Consider the following 13649-nt stretch of genomic DNA (forward strand, 5'->3'; position numbering starts at 1 on the left):
AACACAGAGAAGACAATTAGTGATTCTACAACATTTAGCTATGCTGATGGACTGTGACTGTAAAGGGGTTTATAGTGGGGACCTGGTATAGGGGAGAGCCTAGTAAACATAATATTCTTCATGTAAGTGTAGATTAAAGATAACAAAAACAAAAAAAAGCAGTTCCTGTGTGGTGACCTCCAGTGAGTTCTACATAATGGTATAAAGGGCAGATCAAAGTGTGGGCAAAGGGTCTGTTTGTATTTATACAGAGGATCAAAGCCTAATTTGGCTACCCAGAAAATGAACTAAGATACGATATGAAGAAGAACTTCCAACATCAGCACTCTCTGGAAGAGTCATACCAGAAGATGATCATCAAAAAACCTCAACAAAGATCCAGGTGATGCTGCAGTTGTAGCTGCATTCATCCCACTGGTTCCTGGACTTGCCATTGGAATGAAGAAGGAGATATCTAAGCTGGCCTGTGCATACAGTAAAACAACAAATTTGACTGGATCTACACTGTTGGAACTCAACCAAGAATTAGGAGAAGTGCAAGTTGTAGCACTCCAAAATCTTATAACTACAGACTATCTACTGTTAAAAGAACATATGGGATGTGAACAGTTCCCAGGAATGGGCTGTTTTAATTTGTCTGATTTCTCTCAGACTGTTCAAGTACAGTTGGACAATATCCATCATATCATAAACAAATTTTCACAAATGCCTAGGGTGCCTAACTGGTTTTCTTGGCCTCACTGGAGATGGCTTGTAATTATAGATCTGCTTTGGTTATATAACTGAATTCCTATTATGTTAATGTGTGTGTGCAATTTAATTAGTAGTTTAAAACCTATACATGCTTAAATTACTCTACAAGAAGATATGTCAAAGAAATAATCAATCTTCCCATGTTTTCTTCCGCCTGCTACTTCTACAGCTTTTCTTCTTCCTTCCTAATTACAACCCTTAAGTAGAATTCGTGCCTCATATCGAATTTACCGAGTATCATAATTCCTCCAAGTGCTAAAGATACCTCGAGACAAATGGTGGGCATAGAAGCCACAGGGCATAAATCTGCAAAGAAGTAAAAAGCTAACCTTTTCAAACAATATGGCTTCTCTCTCACTTACCAACTTTACATCTCCCTGTATGGCCCCGGAAGATGACTGGTTAGTCAGAGATGGGTAAGATTCCTCAAGGGAGGAACAACCTAAGACAGGCACAGTTGCAGGGGGGCCATCAGGTGAGAAATTGGGGATCAACAGAGGTGAGGCTTAGAACCTCTGCCCCTGTTTTGAGAGAAATCTTCTGTATCCGTGGATGTTTTATTGCCCTCGTCTAGCTTGGATTAACACATAGTCTTGAGGCACACACCTGATCATCTACATTTGCTCTCTTACAACACTAAACTAAGTTTTCTACCTCTATCTTACATCTACCTACCACTTCAGCATTTTATTAAAAATAATAATAATAATAATAAAGGGAGAAATGTGGGATCCACATATAAGTCAAGTATAAAAATCAAATGAATATTCATATTTGACCTGATTGTTTATGGTTCATAATGCATGATGAAAACCGAAAGTTTCTGTGATGACTGCCCTTGCACTGTTCACCATGTAAGAACTTATTCACTATGTAAGAATTTGTTCACCATGTAAGAACTTGTTCATTATACTTTAAAAGATTGGAGACTGTTGAGAATTAGACTTGGGGTTGATTAATGATTGTGCATTGAGTCCCCTATACAGAATTTTATTGTTGTTAACAACCATTTGATCAATAAATATAAGATATGCCCTCTCAAAAAAAAATACTCAGCATGACTGAACAAAAGGACATGTCTACCGATAATAAAAAAAAATGAACTAATATAAAGAAAAATCAGGAAAACAATTACATTCACAATTGCATCAAAAAGAATAAAATACCTAGGAATAAACCTAACCAAGGAAGTGAAAAACCTATACCCTGAAAACTACAAGACGCTCTTAAGAAAAATTAAAGAGGTCACTAACAAATGGAAACTCATCCCAATCTCCTAGCTAGGAAGAATTAATATCGTCAAAATGGCCATCCTGCCCTAAGCAATATACAGATTCGATGCAATCCCTATCAAAATACCAACAGCATTCTTCAATGAACTAGAGCAAATAGTTCTAAAATTCATATGGAACCGTCAAAGACCCCGAATAGCCAACACAATCCTGAGAAGGAAGAATAAAGTGGGGGGGATCTCACTCCCCAACTTCAAGATCTACTACAAAGCCACAGTAATCAAGACAATTTGGTACTGGCACAAGAACAGAGCCACAGACCAGTGGAACAGAATAGAGACTCCAGACATTAACCCAAACATATATGGCCAATTAATATTTGATAAAGGAGCCATGGACATACAATGGGGAAATGACAGTCTCTTCAACAGATGGTGCTGGCAAAACGGGACAGCTACATGTAAGAGAATGAAACTGGATCACTGTCTGACCCTATACACAAAAGTAAACTCCAAATGGATCAAAGACCTGAATGTAAGTCATGAAACCATAAAACTCTTAGAAAAAAACATAGGCAAAAATCTCATGGACATAAACATGAGTGACTTCTTCATGAACATATCTCCCCGGGCAAGGGAAACAAAGGCAAAAATGAACAAGTGGGACTATATCAAGCTGAAAAGCTTCTGTACAGCAAAGGACACCATCAATAGAACAAAAAGGTATCCTACAGTATGGGAGAACATATTCATAAATGACAGATCCGACAAAGGATTGACATCCAAAATATATAAAGAGCTCACACACCTCAACAAACAAAAAGCAAATAATCCAATTAAAAAATGGGCAGAGGAGCTGAATAGACAGTTCTCTAAAGAAGAAATTCAGATGGCCAACAGGCACATGAAAAGATGCTCCACATCGCTAATCACCAGAGAAATGCAAATTAAAACCACAATGAGATATCACCTCACACCAGTAAGGATCACCATTATTGAAAAGACAAACAACAAATGTTGGCGAGGTTGTGGAGAAAGGGGAACCCTCCTACACTGCTGGTGGGAATGTAAACTAGTTCAACCATTGTGGAAAGCAGTATGGAGGTTCCTCAGAATGCTCAAAATAGAAATACCATTTGACCCAGGAATTCCACTTCTAGGAATTTACCCTAAGAATGCAGCACTCCAGTTTGAAAAAGACAGATGCACCCCTATGTTTATCGCTGCACTGTTTACAATAGCCAAGATATGGAAGCAACCTAAGTGTCCATCAATAGATGAATGGATAAAGAAGATGTGGTACATATACACAATGGACTATTATTCAGCCATCAGAAGAAAACAAATCCTACCATTTGCAACAACATGGATGGAGCGAGAGGGTATTATGCTCAGTGAAATAAGCCAGGTGGAGAAAGACAAGTATCAAATGATTTCACTCATTTGTGGAGTATAAGAACAAAGAAAAAACTGAAGGAGCCAAACAGCAGCAGACTCACATAACCCAACAATGGACTAACAGTTACCAAAGGGAAAGGGACTGGGGAGCTTGGGTGGGAAGGGAGGTATAAGGGTGGTGGAAAAAGAAAGGGGGCATTATGATTAGTAAGTATAATATGTGGGGTGGCACGGGGAGGGCTGTAAAACACAGAGAAGACCAGTAGTGATTCCACAACATGTTACTATGCTGATGGACAGTGACTATAATGGGGTATGTGGGGGGGACTTGCTGATGGGGGAGTGTAGTAAACATAATGTTCCTCGTGTAACTGTACATTAATGATACAAAAAAACACAAAATAAAAGATAGTAAGAAGTAAAAATAATTCTAAGGAAGTCAGGAATAGCAGGTATAAGGAGCAGCCACAATACCTCAGCTGGAGAAACAGCATCCAAAAAGAGCCTCTACCTGGGCCTCCCTGGGACTGAAATCCAGAAATTTCTGGAGAGAGCACAAGAGTTGCTGGGGTGCAACTCTGGTGGAATTTGCTGGCAATCTCCCTTTAGGGTACCAGAGAAAACTGTTCCTGGGAAGGTGACTCACCAGAGGCACATACCAGGAGAAGGTGCTGGCCACTAGGTGCTGCAGGCCATTGGGTGCTCCCAGAGCCTAGCAGTGGAGAAGCTGCCCAGACTACAGAAGCTGGAGGCGGGGGGACCCAAGTGCACTGCAGGAGCCTGCCAATAGGGCTCACTGGAACCAGGATGCAATCCTTTCTCTGTGCAATGTTTCCCCAGCTGCGTCTTGGCAGAACTTAATATGATGCCAGTTTGCAAAGAAAATATATTTAAAGGGCCCAGACCCATTTTCACAGAGCAGGCAAAAAGAATGAATGTAGAGCTGAGAGGTAATAAATTTATAACTGGTATAGCGACATACTACTGTTTCAAAGCTTAATAGCTCCCTTCACCCTTCTTGACCCTGTAATCCTCCTAGCCTTTTCCCCTCCTGACCTCACTATAAGCCCTATCACTTTACCATTCAGTGTCTTCAGATTTGACACCTGCCCATCATTCCCTCCCTCCTCAAAAGAAAAAAAAATGAGACAAGGATAGAACTGGTGGCAGGTGGTTCTCTAGACTGTGGAAGAGGAGTTAGACCACAGACAGGACCAGCTTTCTCAGGTAAATAAAAATTCTAGCAACTCAAAGTAGCTGTTCAGAGTGGGAGAGCCCCAGAGGTGGGTCCTGAAAGCTCCTCACCTGTGGAATTAAATTGGGCAGGAATATGCTGACACCTGTGTGAGCCAGGTACTTTCGAGTGGAGAGGACTGAAGCTGAGGGAAGCAGCAGAACCAATGGCAATCTCCTTTACAGGAATATAAACTCCAAACTCAGGGATAGACACCCTATCCTAAGGCAGAGCATATAGGTGGTGCTGAAATTTTCTTGAATGGCCGATGGGAAGTAGAGTTAACCCCAAACCCAAGGCTTCCTGTCATTTCTGGGGGGCAATTCTTGACAATGGGCTATAACTGATCATCCCACCCATCTCAACACCCTTCAGCCACAACCCAGCCCAACCTACCCTGCCTGATCTGGAGCTCAGGCTACAGACTTCTGTAGAGAAAGGTACTGCCAGCAGAGAGCTGGCTTGAGGACCAAAAGGGATAGGGCACTCTGAGGAAAGAAGAGGCAGTTTTTGTCATCTTCTTTTTGGTAGCGTGAGACTTAACATATTTATCAGGCACATTCAGATATATCTTCTCACTTCATCTTGATCTTCTATTTTGAAATCGACACAATGGCATTTGTTGTTCCCATTTTACAAATGAGACCACTAAGGCCAAGAACCGTTAAGCAGTTGGGAGACCCAGAGTCAAAGGGCCAGTTTCTGAAGAATGTTGTACCAATCTCCAACTACATCACCTGCCCCACTGGAGTCTGTGGGGCCTCTTGCCACTTGATCAGCATACACTGGTCATGCCCTAGAGTCTGTTCATAGGCAGTAGGTAAGGTAGGAGTTATTGAAATGGTAGTCACAACGAGGGCAGAGGCAAGACTGTGAGGCTATGAGGGCTTGCCTTGCTGGCCTGGGCTGAGGACAAAGACTTCAATTTGATGAACTCCAGCTCTCCAGGTTAGGGTAGTAGGGCTAGGCTCTCCCTACCAGATTCTCAGGTCTAGGCCCTTTCTTCAGGCTACTTCCTTTGCCCTAGGTATTGACTTCTTCAGCAGTCCTAGAGAAGCAAAATTCAGATAAGGCATGTTCTGCTCTTGAAAGCTTTACTTGCCTTGGGGCATGGGAAGCACCTGTGTGTTTAAGGAGGAAAGTGAGAGTCTCCAGAGGGCCTCCAAGCACTGACAGCTGGAAGCACCACCATACCAGTTCCCCACCCCCTTGTTCTCCAGTAACATGCTCAGGCACCATACAACCAGTCCTGATCTAGGGGAAGAGAGACATCTCCAGCTCTAAGAGCTTTCCACCAGTAGTCTCATCATGTATTTCCAGAGGACCCAGCAGGCCTCACAGTACAAAGAGAGTCGGTGTAGTCATGGGAGAACTATCTGGATGAGTCCTTGGTTACAGAGTTGGGGAGTCCTCACTTTCCACATCAGCTCTTGCTAATTCTCCTTCCTTATCCTGTGTCTAATTATCACTCACTCCTTTAAGAAAAAATTATGCTGGGCTGGGTAGATGACTCTGCACCTTCATCTCAGACCCAAGATTCTAGGCTTCAGGATTTTTTATTCTATCAAGAAAACAGCTCAGGGAATCCTGGGGAAGAACTAGTGGATGCACGGGTTTTGTTTAGCCGGTGAGGGTGCCTTCACAGTGCAATAAGTCAGTATGTGCCCACTTCCTCCCCACGAACAGCCTAGCCCCTGGTAAAGAATTCATGACGCAGCCTTTCCAATACCCTCACTACTAAGGAGGCAGGCCCCTCTTCAAAGAGGGGTTGTGGGAGCCCGGAACAGAGAAGAAAGTGGACGGACTTCACCAAGCATGCCAAGGTCGTTACTGGCCTCCTTCTTTGACACTCCTATACCGAGCCCTCTGGCAGGCCGCAGAAACCCGCCAACCCTCCAGGATGAGGCGCACGACACTTGGGTGAAGTCGAAGTGAAGCTCAACGCCCCCAGCCTTCTCCCCACTTTGGCTCCGCCCAGTCTCTCCAGGACTGAGCAAGCAACGATGCTGGAGGCGGTACTAGCCCTAGTCTCTGGTCCCCTCCGCCCCCTCCCAAACTCTTCTCTGCGACGTGAGAACTTGGGTGAGGAACCCAGGTGGTACTGGAACAGGCCTCAGTGGGACCTCTCTAGGAAACGGAATTTCACATTCGTTAGCACTCATGTTTAAGAACGAAAGAACCGGAAGGTGCCCTTAAAAAACGTGGCGGCACTCTAGCTTCACTACAGTTGCCTCAATAGCTCAAAAAACTTGGCATAGTTTTCGACCACTGACCGGCCTTCAGATGACGCCATCCAGCCCACTTGGGTTCATCCTGGATAGCGCTAGCCCTCAACTATAATGGCGGCGCTGCCCAATTTGGCTTCTTGCCCCTAGGGAAGATGGCTGCCAGGAGGCTTCACTTAGTTTCTCGCCACCCCGGAAGACGGGGACCGGCGATTGGGCGGTGCCTGAAGGCTCCAAGAAGAAGGCCCTCGGCGGTTGGGTAGTGAGGGATAAGGCTAGTTTTAAAGGAGCTGGAGGTGGGAGCCATGGAAGACCGGGGATCCACGGGAGGCGACGGTGAGCGGCGCGCGGGGGAGGGCACCGAGCGGCAGGAGAGAGGGCGGGAGGAGGGAGGGAAGGAAACGTTTGAACCATCTGGTCCCGGGCTGGGGAGAGCGTTGGGCGGGGATCCGGGAGGGCGGAGGGAGGGGGGTCTGTGGGCGGGACCTCCCGGGATTGGAGTGAAGGGGGTATCTGCTTGACAGTGGATCCCCGAGGATCCGGACTGAGTTCGTGGTGCATAAGCTTAGGCCGCCCCTGTCTGAGTGGAGCTTTGTAGAGCTGAAGCGCACGGGGAGAGGATAATCCTCGCGTGGCGTCTGATTGGAAAAACCGCGCTGTAGGATTCTTTCCTCAGGGATCCAGTCTAGGGGATCTGATGGGAGGTGGGACCGTTGGTGTGTGGTACTTTTGCTTCGGAGTCCTTGGCCACTCTGGGAGTGGATGAGGGTCGCAGAGGGATCCGGCGGAAACTCAGCCTCCCAGGACCGGGATCCCAGGGGATCTCAGGGCGAAATCTGCAGGGATAAAGGCCCCAGGAGGCTCCAGCTATGGGAGAACTGGGGCCGCTGCAGTCCAGGTTCTCGCGGCAAGTCCCAGGCAGGGCACGAGTGATCCTCTGATCGCCGCGGCGGCAGCGGGAAGACACCCGCTCCGGGCGGCCAGTTGGGGGCGTCCTTCCGCCCCCCAGGGTTCCGGTCTGTGGGCTACCAAGAGCCTCAGGCGGACCATGACGGGCAGAGCCCGAGGGGAGGGACTAGCCCTCACTTCCCGCTCCCCTGCTCTCCTCCTACCCCAGGCTGTAGCCTGGGATTCCCCAGGGACTCCCCGGAGCCGCCGCTTCCCCCAATGGACTTGCCCGGGGACTCCAGGTGAGAGCGCACCCTGCCCGCCTGTCTTGAGCCCGGGAAATGGGCTGCCTGGCGGCGGTACTACAGAGCCAGTGACAGGCTCAGGCGACCGTTCTCTGCTTCTCTCATTCTCCAGCCCACCTGGCCGGCCGCGTCTGTGCCGCCAGCCCCTGGCTCGGGCATTATGGGGAGCCAGGAGCCCAAAACGGCCAAGGCTGCAGTCTCTAGGGGCCCCTTCACCCTTGGAAAAGGCTTCTCGGCGGGTCCTGGCTGTGGTGCTGGAAGATGTCATGGCTGCTCACATGGTGAGCCTCCTGCACTGAGAGGCCCCCTTCTCTCACAGGTCCCCCTCCTCAGTACTAAAGTCAGACCAGATCACTACTGAGGATAATTTAGGTTATCCTCATTCTCATACCCATTACTCAGGCAGCCTAATGCTAGAGTTTTGCTTCGCTCTCACTCCAACCTAGAATTGGGCAGGGTCTCAAATGACCATTCCTGCCACCAACCCTGTTGAGCTAGAACCACATCCCTGCAACTATTAAATGTGAGAAAGCCTTCTGTTTTCTCAGCCCAATTTCTAGACAATCCTTGGGAAGCAGGCTGAGGTCTTTGGCTCCAGTGCACAGATCAGAAAAACTGAGGCCCCCAATAGGGCAGCAAGTCACCCAAGGTCATCCTCTCCTTTTCATTTCTCCAAACAGCCTTGGTGAGATTACCTGGGTCCTATATCTGCAGGTTAGGACACTGTAATATCTGCCCCTCATTCAGTTCAACTTACCCTTGGGGATCTTAAATGAATTCTAGCCACGATCTCTGTTACCTTTCTAGCACAGGGTTAGGCACAGGAAGACTCTGTCCAGTCCAACCTCATTCCATCACCTTGCTTTTGATATCTCCTCCAATCCAAGGTCCCCCTGGTGCCCAAAGAGGAGACCTCCACCTCACGGCACTGCAACAGTTGTCGGGATTCTGTCCGAAGCAAGCCGTCTGCTTCACCACTCCAGCAGTCCTCATGGTCCTTGCAGGCCAGGTGAGCATGGCAGGATGGGGATAAGCTGGGCACATACCTGAGCTCTTCTGATCTTACTGTTCCCTCTCCAGGCCTCCCGACTCACTTCACTTATGCCGAGAACCCCTGAGCTGTGTCCGCCGGCCTGCTCTTACCCTGAGGCGGCGATCAAAGACAACCTCTGGCCCAGAGGAGGGCCCTTCACAAAAGGTGGACCAGACCCCCCAACCCACTCTAGTGGTGATGCTAGAAGACATTGCCAGCTCCAGACCCCTGGCTGAGGTATGGGAGCTTTGGGTCAGGATGTTAGGGGCTCATCAGGGGGGTCAGGCCCTCCAGGAGGAATAGAAGACAGATATGTGAGGTCTGAGTCTGGGGTGGATTTTTCTCAGAGCAAAGAGAACCGCATTTTAGGTGGAAGATACTGCCTAAGCGAAGACCTATATGAAAAAGTCTTTGGTGTGAACCCGGGAACACATTAGGAAACTGAGAGACTTGAGATGTGGGGAGCTAAGGAGGCCAAAGGGGCTTCCCTGCCTCCTCACAAACATCCTGTTTATATATCCAGGGCTTTGCTGATCATAGTCCCAACTTCATCATCCCAACGAAAAGGTGAGAGGGCTGGGGAAGGGCTTATCAAGGTGTCTAGGCAACAACCATTATCTAGGCAGCCAGAGCTAGGAACATCAGAATTTGTTTATCGAATCCTTCCTTGTAGTACTTTCAGCAGTCGTAAGGGCAGGGGAGGTGATGGCTCAGGTGGGATTGGGATCTGGAAGCTCCCCCCAGCCTTTACCTTGCCCCTTCACTGTAGAGCTGAACCTGTGATAATGGTTCGCCAGCCAGTGCCTCCGCCCAGGGACCTGGAACCCCTATTCCAGCCATCTGCCCTGTCTGCAAATCTTCCAGAGAGCCCATCACAAGGTAAGGACTCAGAGGAATGAGATTTGGGGTTCTAAAAGATCCCAGCTATGCTTAGACATGTCAGGGGCAGAGGTGAGGCTGGGGCTTAACACACACAACCCCACCCCAACTGAGGCAGAGCTTGGTGTGTGAAGATGGGTTTTAGATTTCAGAACCTGAAGTGCAACTCCTACATTTAAGACTGAGTTTTTTAGGGATGGGCTCTTCCTCTGTGGGCAGTTTAATGTTTGGGAAGGGGCTGAGGCTACTGAAATGGGGCTTAGACATCTGTACCTGAGGAATGCCCACCTGATCCTCTCCTTTCCTCAGTCCCAGATCCTGTTCTGGAGTCCCCATCGACCCCACCACCGTCCAGCCTTTTACGCCCCCACCTCAGCCCCTGGGGTTTGGCCCCCCTCTTCCGTTCTGTCCGCTCCAAGCTGGAGAGCTTTGCTGACATCTTCCTCACGCCCAACAAAGCCCCACAGCCCCCACCCCCATCACCCCCCATGAAGTTGGAGTTGAAGATTGCCATCTCAGAGGCTGAGCAGTCCGGAGCTGCTGAGGACACTGCATCTGTCAGTCCCCGGCCCCCTATCAGTCAGTGGCGGGCCCAAGACCACAATCCCCCAGCACCCCTCCCTAAGCCCTCTCTGGGCCGAAGCCACTCCTGCCCTGATCTGGGGCCCCTTGGCCCAGATAACTACAGCTGGCCCCCTGCTCCACCCCACCCAAGCAGGCCATGGCCACGGCGGCACACTGTGGGTGGTGGAGAGATGACCCGAGCCCCACCACCCCCTCGGCCCTGTCTCCGGAAAGAGGTCTTCCCTCTTGGAGGAGTGGGAGCCTCTCCTCCCCTTGTCACATCTTGTTCAACCACCGCATCCACTCGTTCCTTCTCTGAACCTGCAGAACCCAGGTAGTGCTCTTGGTAAACCCGCCTCAAAGCCCTGGCTGTGTACAGTCTGGGCCTAGCCTTCTTCCCTAGTGTCCAGTGGACAGGAGATGGGGATGTTGTGAATGTTGTTTGTCCCTGAACCTTCACCTTCTCTGCAGGTTGGGCTCAACAAAGGAGAAGGAGGCAAGGGCCTCAGAGGACCAGGTGCTTTCAGACCCTGAGACGAAGGTAGGAGTGCAGATAAGGGGGAAGAGGCAAGGGGGAGCCTGAGCCCATTTTTCATCCTTACTCTGTGCCCCATTTTTGGCAGACCATGGGAAAAGTTTCTCGATTCAGAATACGTAGGACACCAGCCCATCCTCAGCTAAACCTTACACCAATGGGACTGCCTCGACCAGTCAGGTGAGAGGCTTATCATGCACGGGGCTGCTTTGGCCAAACAGATGTAGGCTCAGGTTCCCTGAAATGTGGCTTCGTCTCCTCTCAGGGAACACGGTTTGTCTTGGAGGAGTCAGTTTAGTCTGGACATGGTTTGTGCTTAGAACTCTGTCTGCCTCAGGCAGCACTCCTGGCCTCTGGCATGTCCCAGAAACTGAAACACAGACCAGGCCTTGCTTATCCTTTCTCCAGGCCTCACTGGCCCCAGGTTTCTCAGTGGCCTCTGCTTTTTGCTCCCAGGTTGAACAAGAAGGAGTTCAGCTTGGAAGAAATTTATACCAATAAGAATTACCAGACACCTACAACCAGGAGGTGAGAAACTTTGAAGGCTTGGGGGTGATAGTGGGAAGGCTGAAGCAGGGGGCATGGTGATAACTAGCCCCCTCCCTGCCTGGTCCAGGACCTTTGAAACCATCTTCGAGGAACCCCGGGAGCGCAATGGGACTCTGATTTTTACCAGCTCAAGAAAGCTACGGCGGGCTGTAGAATTTCGAGACAGCAGCCTCCCAAGATCTCGGCGGCCATCTCGGGGGGTCCGGGCTGCATCTGGCAGGACCCTTACTCCCAACCTGGTCCCCAGCCCAGATGTGGGACCCTTGCTGCAGCAGCGGCTGGAGGAGCTGGATGCCTTGCTCCTGGAGGAGGAGGAAGTGGATAGGAAGCGGCCCCATCGGACCTAGGAACTCCAGCTATTTGTCCATCCTCATCCTGGAGGGAGGGGTAGCCTCTTGGAGCAGTTACATTTTTTTCTCTATATTTCTAGTAAAGTTTTCATATGCTTGATTCTCTTGTATGTCTGAGTTTGAGATTGGTTGACAGTGCTGGTTGATGTTTCTACTTTGGCCCCTGAAGACTGGAAGTTGGGGAGGTGCCAGGGAAGGCCATGAGGGTTGGATTCAGGAGGGGGGTCGGGAATGGTCATTAGAGATACTTTACTGATTTGAGAATTTTGCTGTGTGGAGGGATTCTTCAGAATCTGCTCCAGAAGATACTGTGTTCCTGGACCCTCCCTGGTCAGGTCTGTCTAAATCACTTACATTAAGGAGGAGACTGAAAGCCCCAGAGTGGACCAAGGGCCTGATCAAGATGGACCTGAATTCCTCCTAACTTGCAGGCCAGGAACTACTACTGCTGATTTGGGAGCTAAGAATAATCAACTGTAATTGAGCACCTAAAACAACCTGTCACAGGTACTTGACTTGCACTTCCCTGTGAGAGGGAATTATATCCATTTTTTACATAAGAAAGCAAGCTGAGTGTGTCGGTGAAATGTCCACATTAAAATGGCAATCCAGGCAACCAGAGGCCAGACGTGCCAACTTTCATTGAAGGGAGCTGCTAAGAGCACAGACTCTGGAACTAGGCTTCTTCCGTCCAAATTCTGGTTAGGAAACTAAATGCTTGTGCGTTTATTCCCCTCCCCCTCTGTAACCTTGCTGAAATAATTCTTATTCCCAAATGAATTAATATGTGAGAATGTGCCTAGTACACAAATCAAGGTGTTTTTTTCCTTGTTAACACGCAAAGACGACAGGCCAGCTCACTCCCACTGAACGGAGCGATAACGGAACGCAGTTTCCCGAGCGGCTCGGTGCCCGCAAGGCACCGCACGCGTGCTCAACCCACCTCGTGCCGCGAGGGATCCCATGGAACTGCCAACGGGACGACGTTATCACCACGCGCGTGCGCAAGTAACCTGGCAGTTTGCGGGCTAATAAGCCAAGCGCCGGAAACGGAGAGACGCCGTCACGGGCTGTCGAAAGGTACCTTCCAAGGCCGCGCGCCGCCCAGCGGCCAACCGCCCCCAGCTCTGGCGCACCAGATCCCTACTCCTCGTTTCGACGCCGTCAGAAAGCGAGCCAATGAACAAAGAGCAGGAAGAGGCGGGATCACCTGGGGGACCGCCCCAAGTACCTACTTCTGACTAGTCGAATTACAAGATTTGACGTAGGGCGGGGCTAATCACACGTATACCCAATCCAAAATTTGAGGGCGGTTACCTATTTCCCACTCCCTGAACTTTGACCCCGACCTCCGTCTTGACGTACACTTCTCAACCTATCAACGACTTAGATTGTGGAGGGGAGAGTGGGAGGAGATAGAGGAAGGAGGTGTAGGCTGAGGAGGAAGAGGGAGGGAGAAGGGGCAGGGAAGTCGTGGTAGAGAAGAGGCCCGAGATTCTGAAGAAGACAAGAGGAGGGTGAGCTGCGCTGGAGCTCCCCCGCTGCCCAAAGGCTGTTCCGGATCCCTTAAGGCACAAGTCAGACAAAGACGGAGGAAAGCAGGAAGAGACTTTTATGTCGGCAGAGAAGCTTTGCCCGTCACCGTTGCCTCACATCCGGGGCTTTGGAGGGTTGGCCCCCGCGGCCCCGCCCCCCGCCCTCCCCG

General features: G+C 49.6%; 1 protein-coding gene across 1 annotated transcript; it reads left to right on the plus strand.

Moving 5' to 3' along the window:
* Window positions 1–7010: 7010 nt before the first annotated feature.
* Window positions 7011–12044, plus strand: PRR14 (proline rich 14). Its single transcript, XM_036927265.2, has 12 exons — window positions 7011–7177; window positions 7959–8031; window positions 8147–8315; window positions 8922–9043; window positions 9115–9304; window positions 9591–9634; window positions 9837–9946; window positions 10256–10844; window positions 10982–11051; window positions 11134–11225; window positions 11502–11573; window positions 11662–12044. Exons 1-12 carry the CDS (start codon window positions 7147–7149, stop codon window positions 11939–11941), a joined length of 1842 nt encoding a protein of 613 aa, XP_036783160.2. The 5' UTR covers window positions 7011–7146; the 3' UTR covers window positions 11942–12044.
* Window positions 12045–13649: the final 1605 nt, after the last annotated feature.

The sequence above is a fragment of the Manis pentadactyla genome, chromosome 10 (assembly GCF_030020395.1).
Source record: "Manis pentadactyla isolate mManPen7 chromosome 10, mManPen7.hap1, whole genome shotgun sequence".
Classification (NCBI taxonomy): domain Eukaryota; kingdom Metazoa; phylum Chordata; class Mammalia; order Pholidota; family Manidae; genus Manis; species Manis pentadactyla.

Coding starts and splice junctions, on each gene's coding strand:
- PRR14 (XM_036927265.2), top strand. CDS start 7,147: ATGGAAGACCGGGGATCCACGGGAGGCGACG. Junction 7,178..7,958: donor GGGATCCACGGGAGGCGACG/GTGAGCGGCGCG, acceptor CTCCTACCCCAG/GCTGTAGCCTGGGATTCCCC. Junction 9,635..9,836: donor TTCATCATCCCAACGAAAAG/GTGAGAGGGCTG, acceptor CCTTCACTGTAG/AGCTGAACCTGTGATAATGG.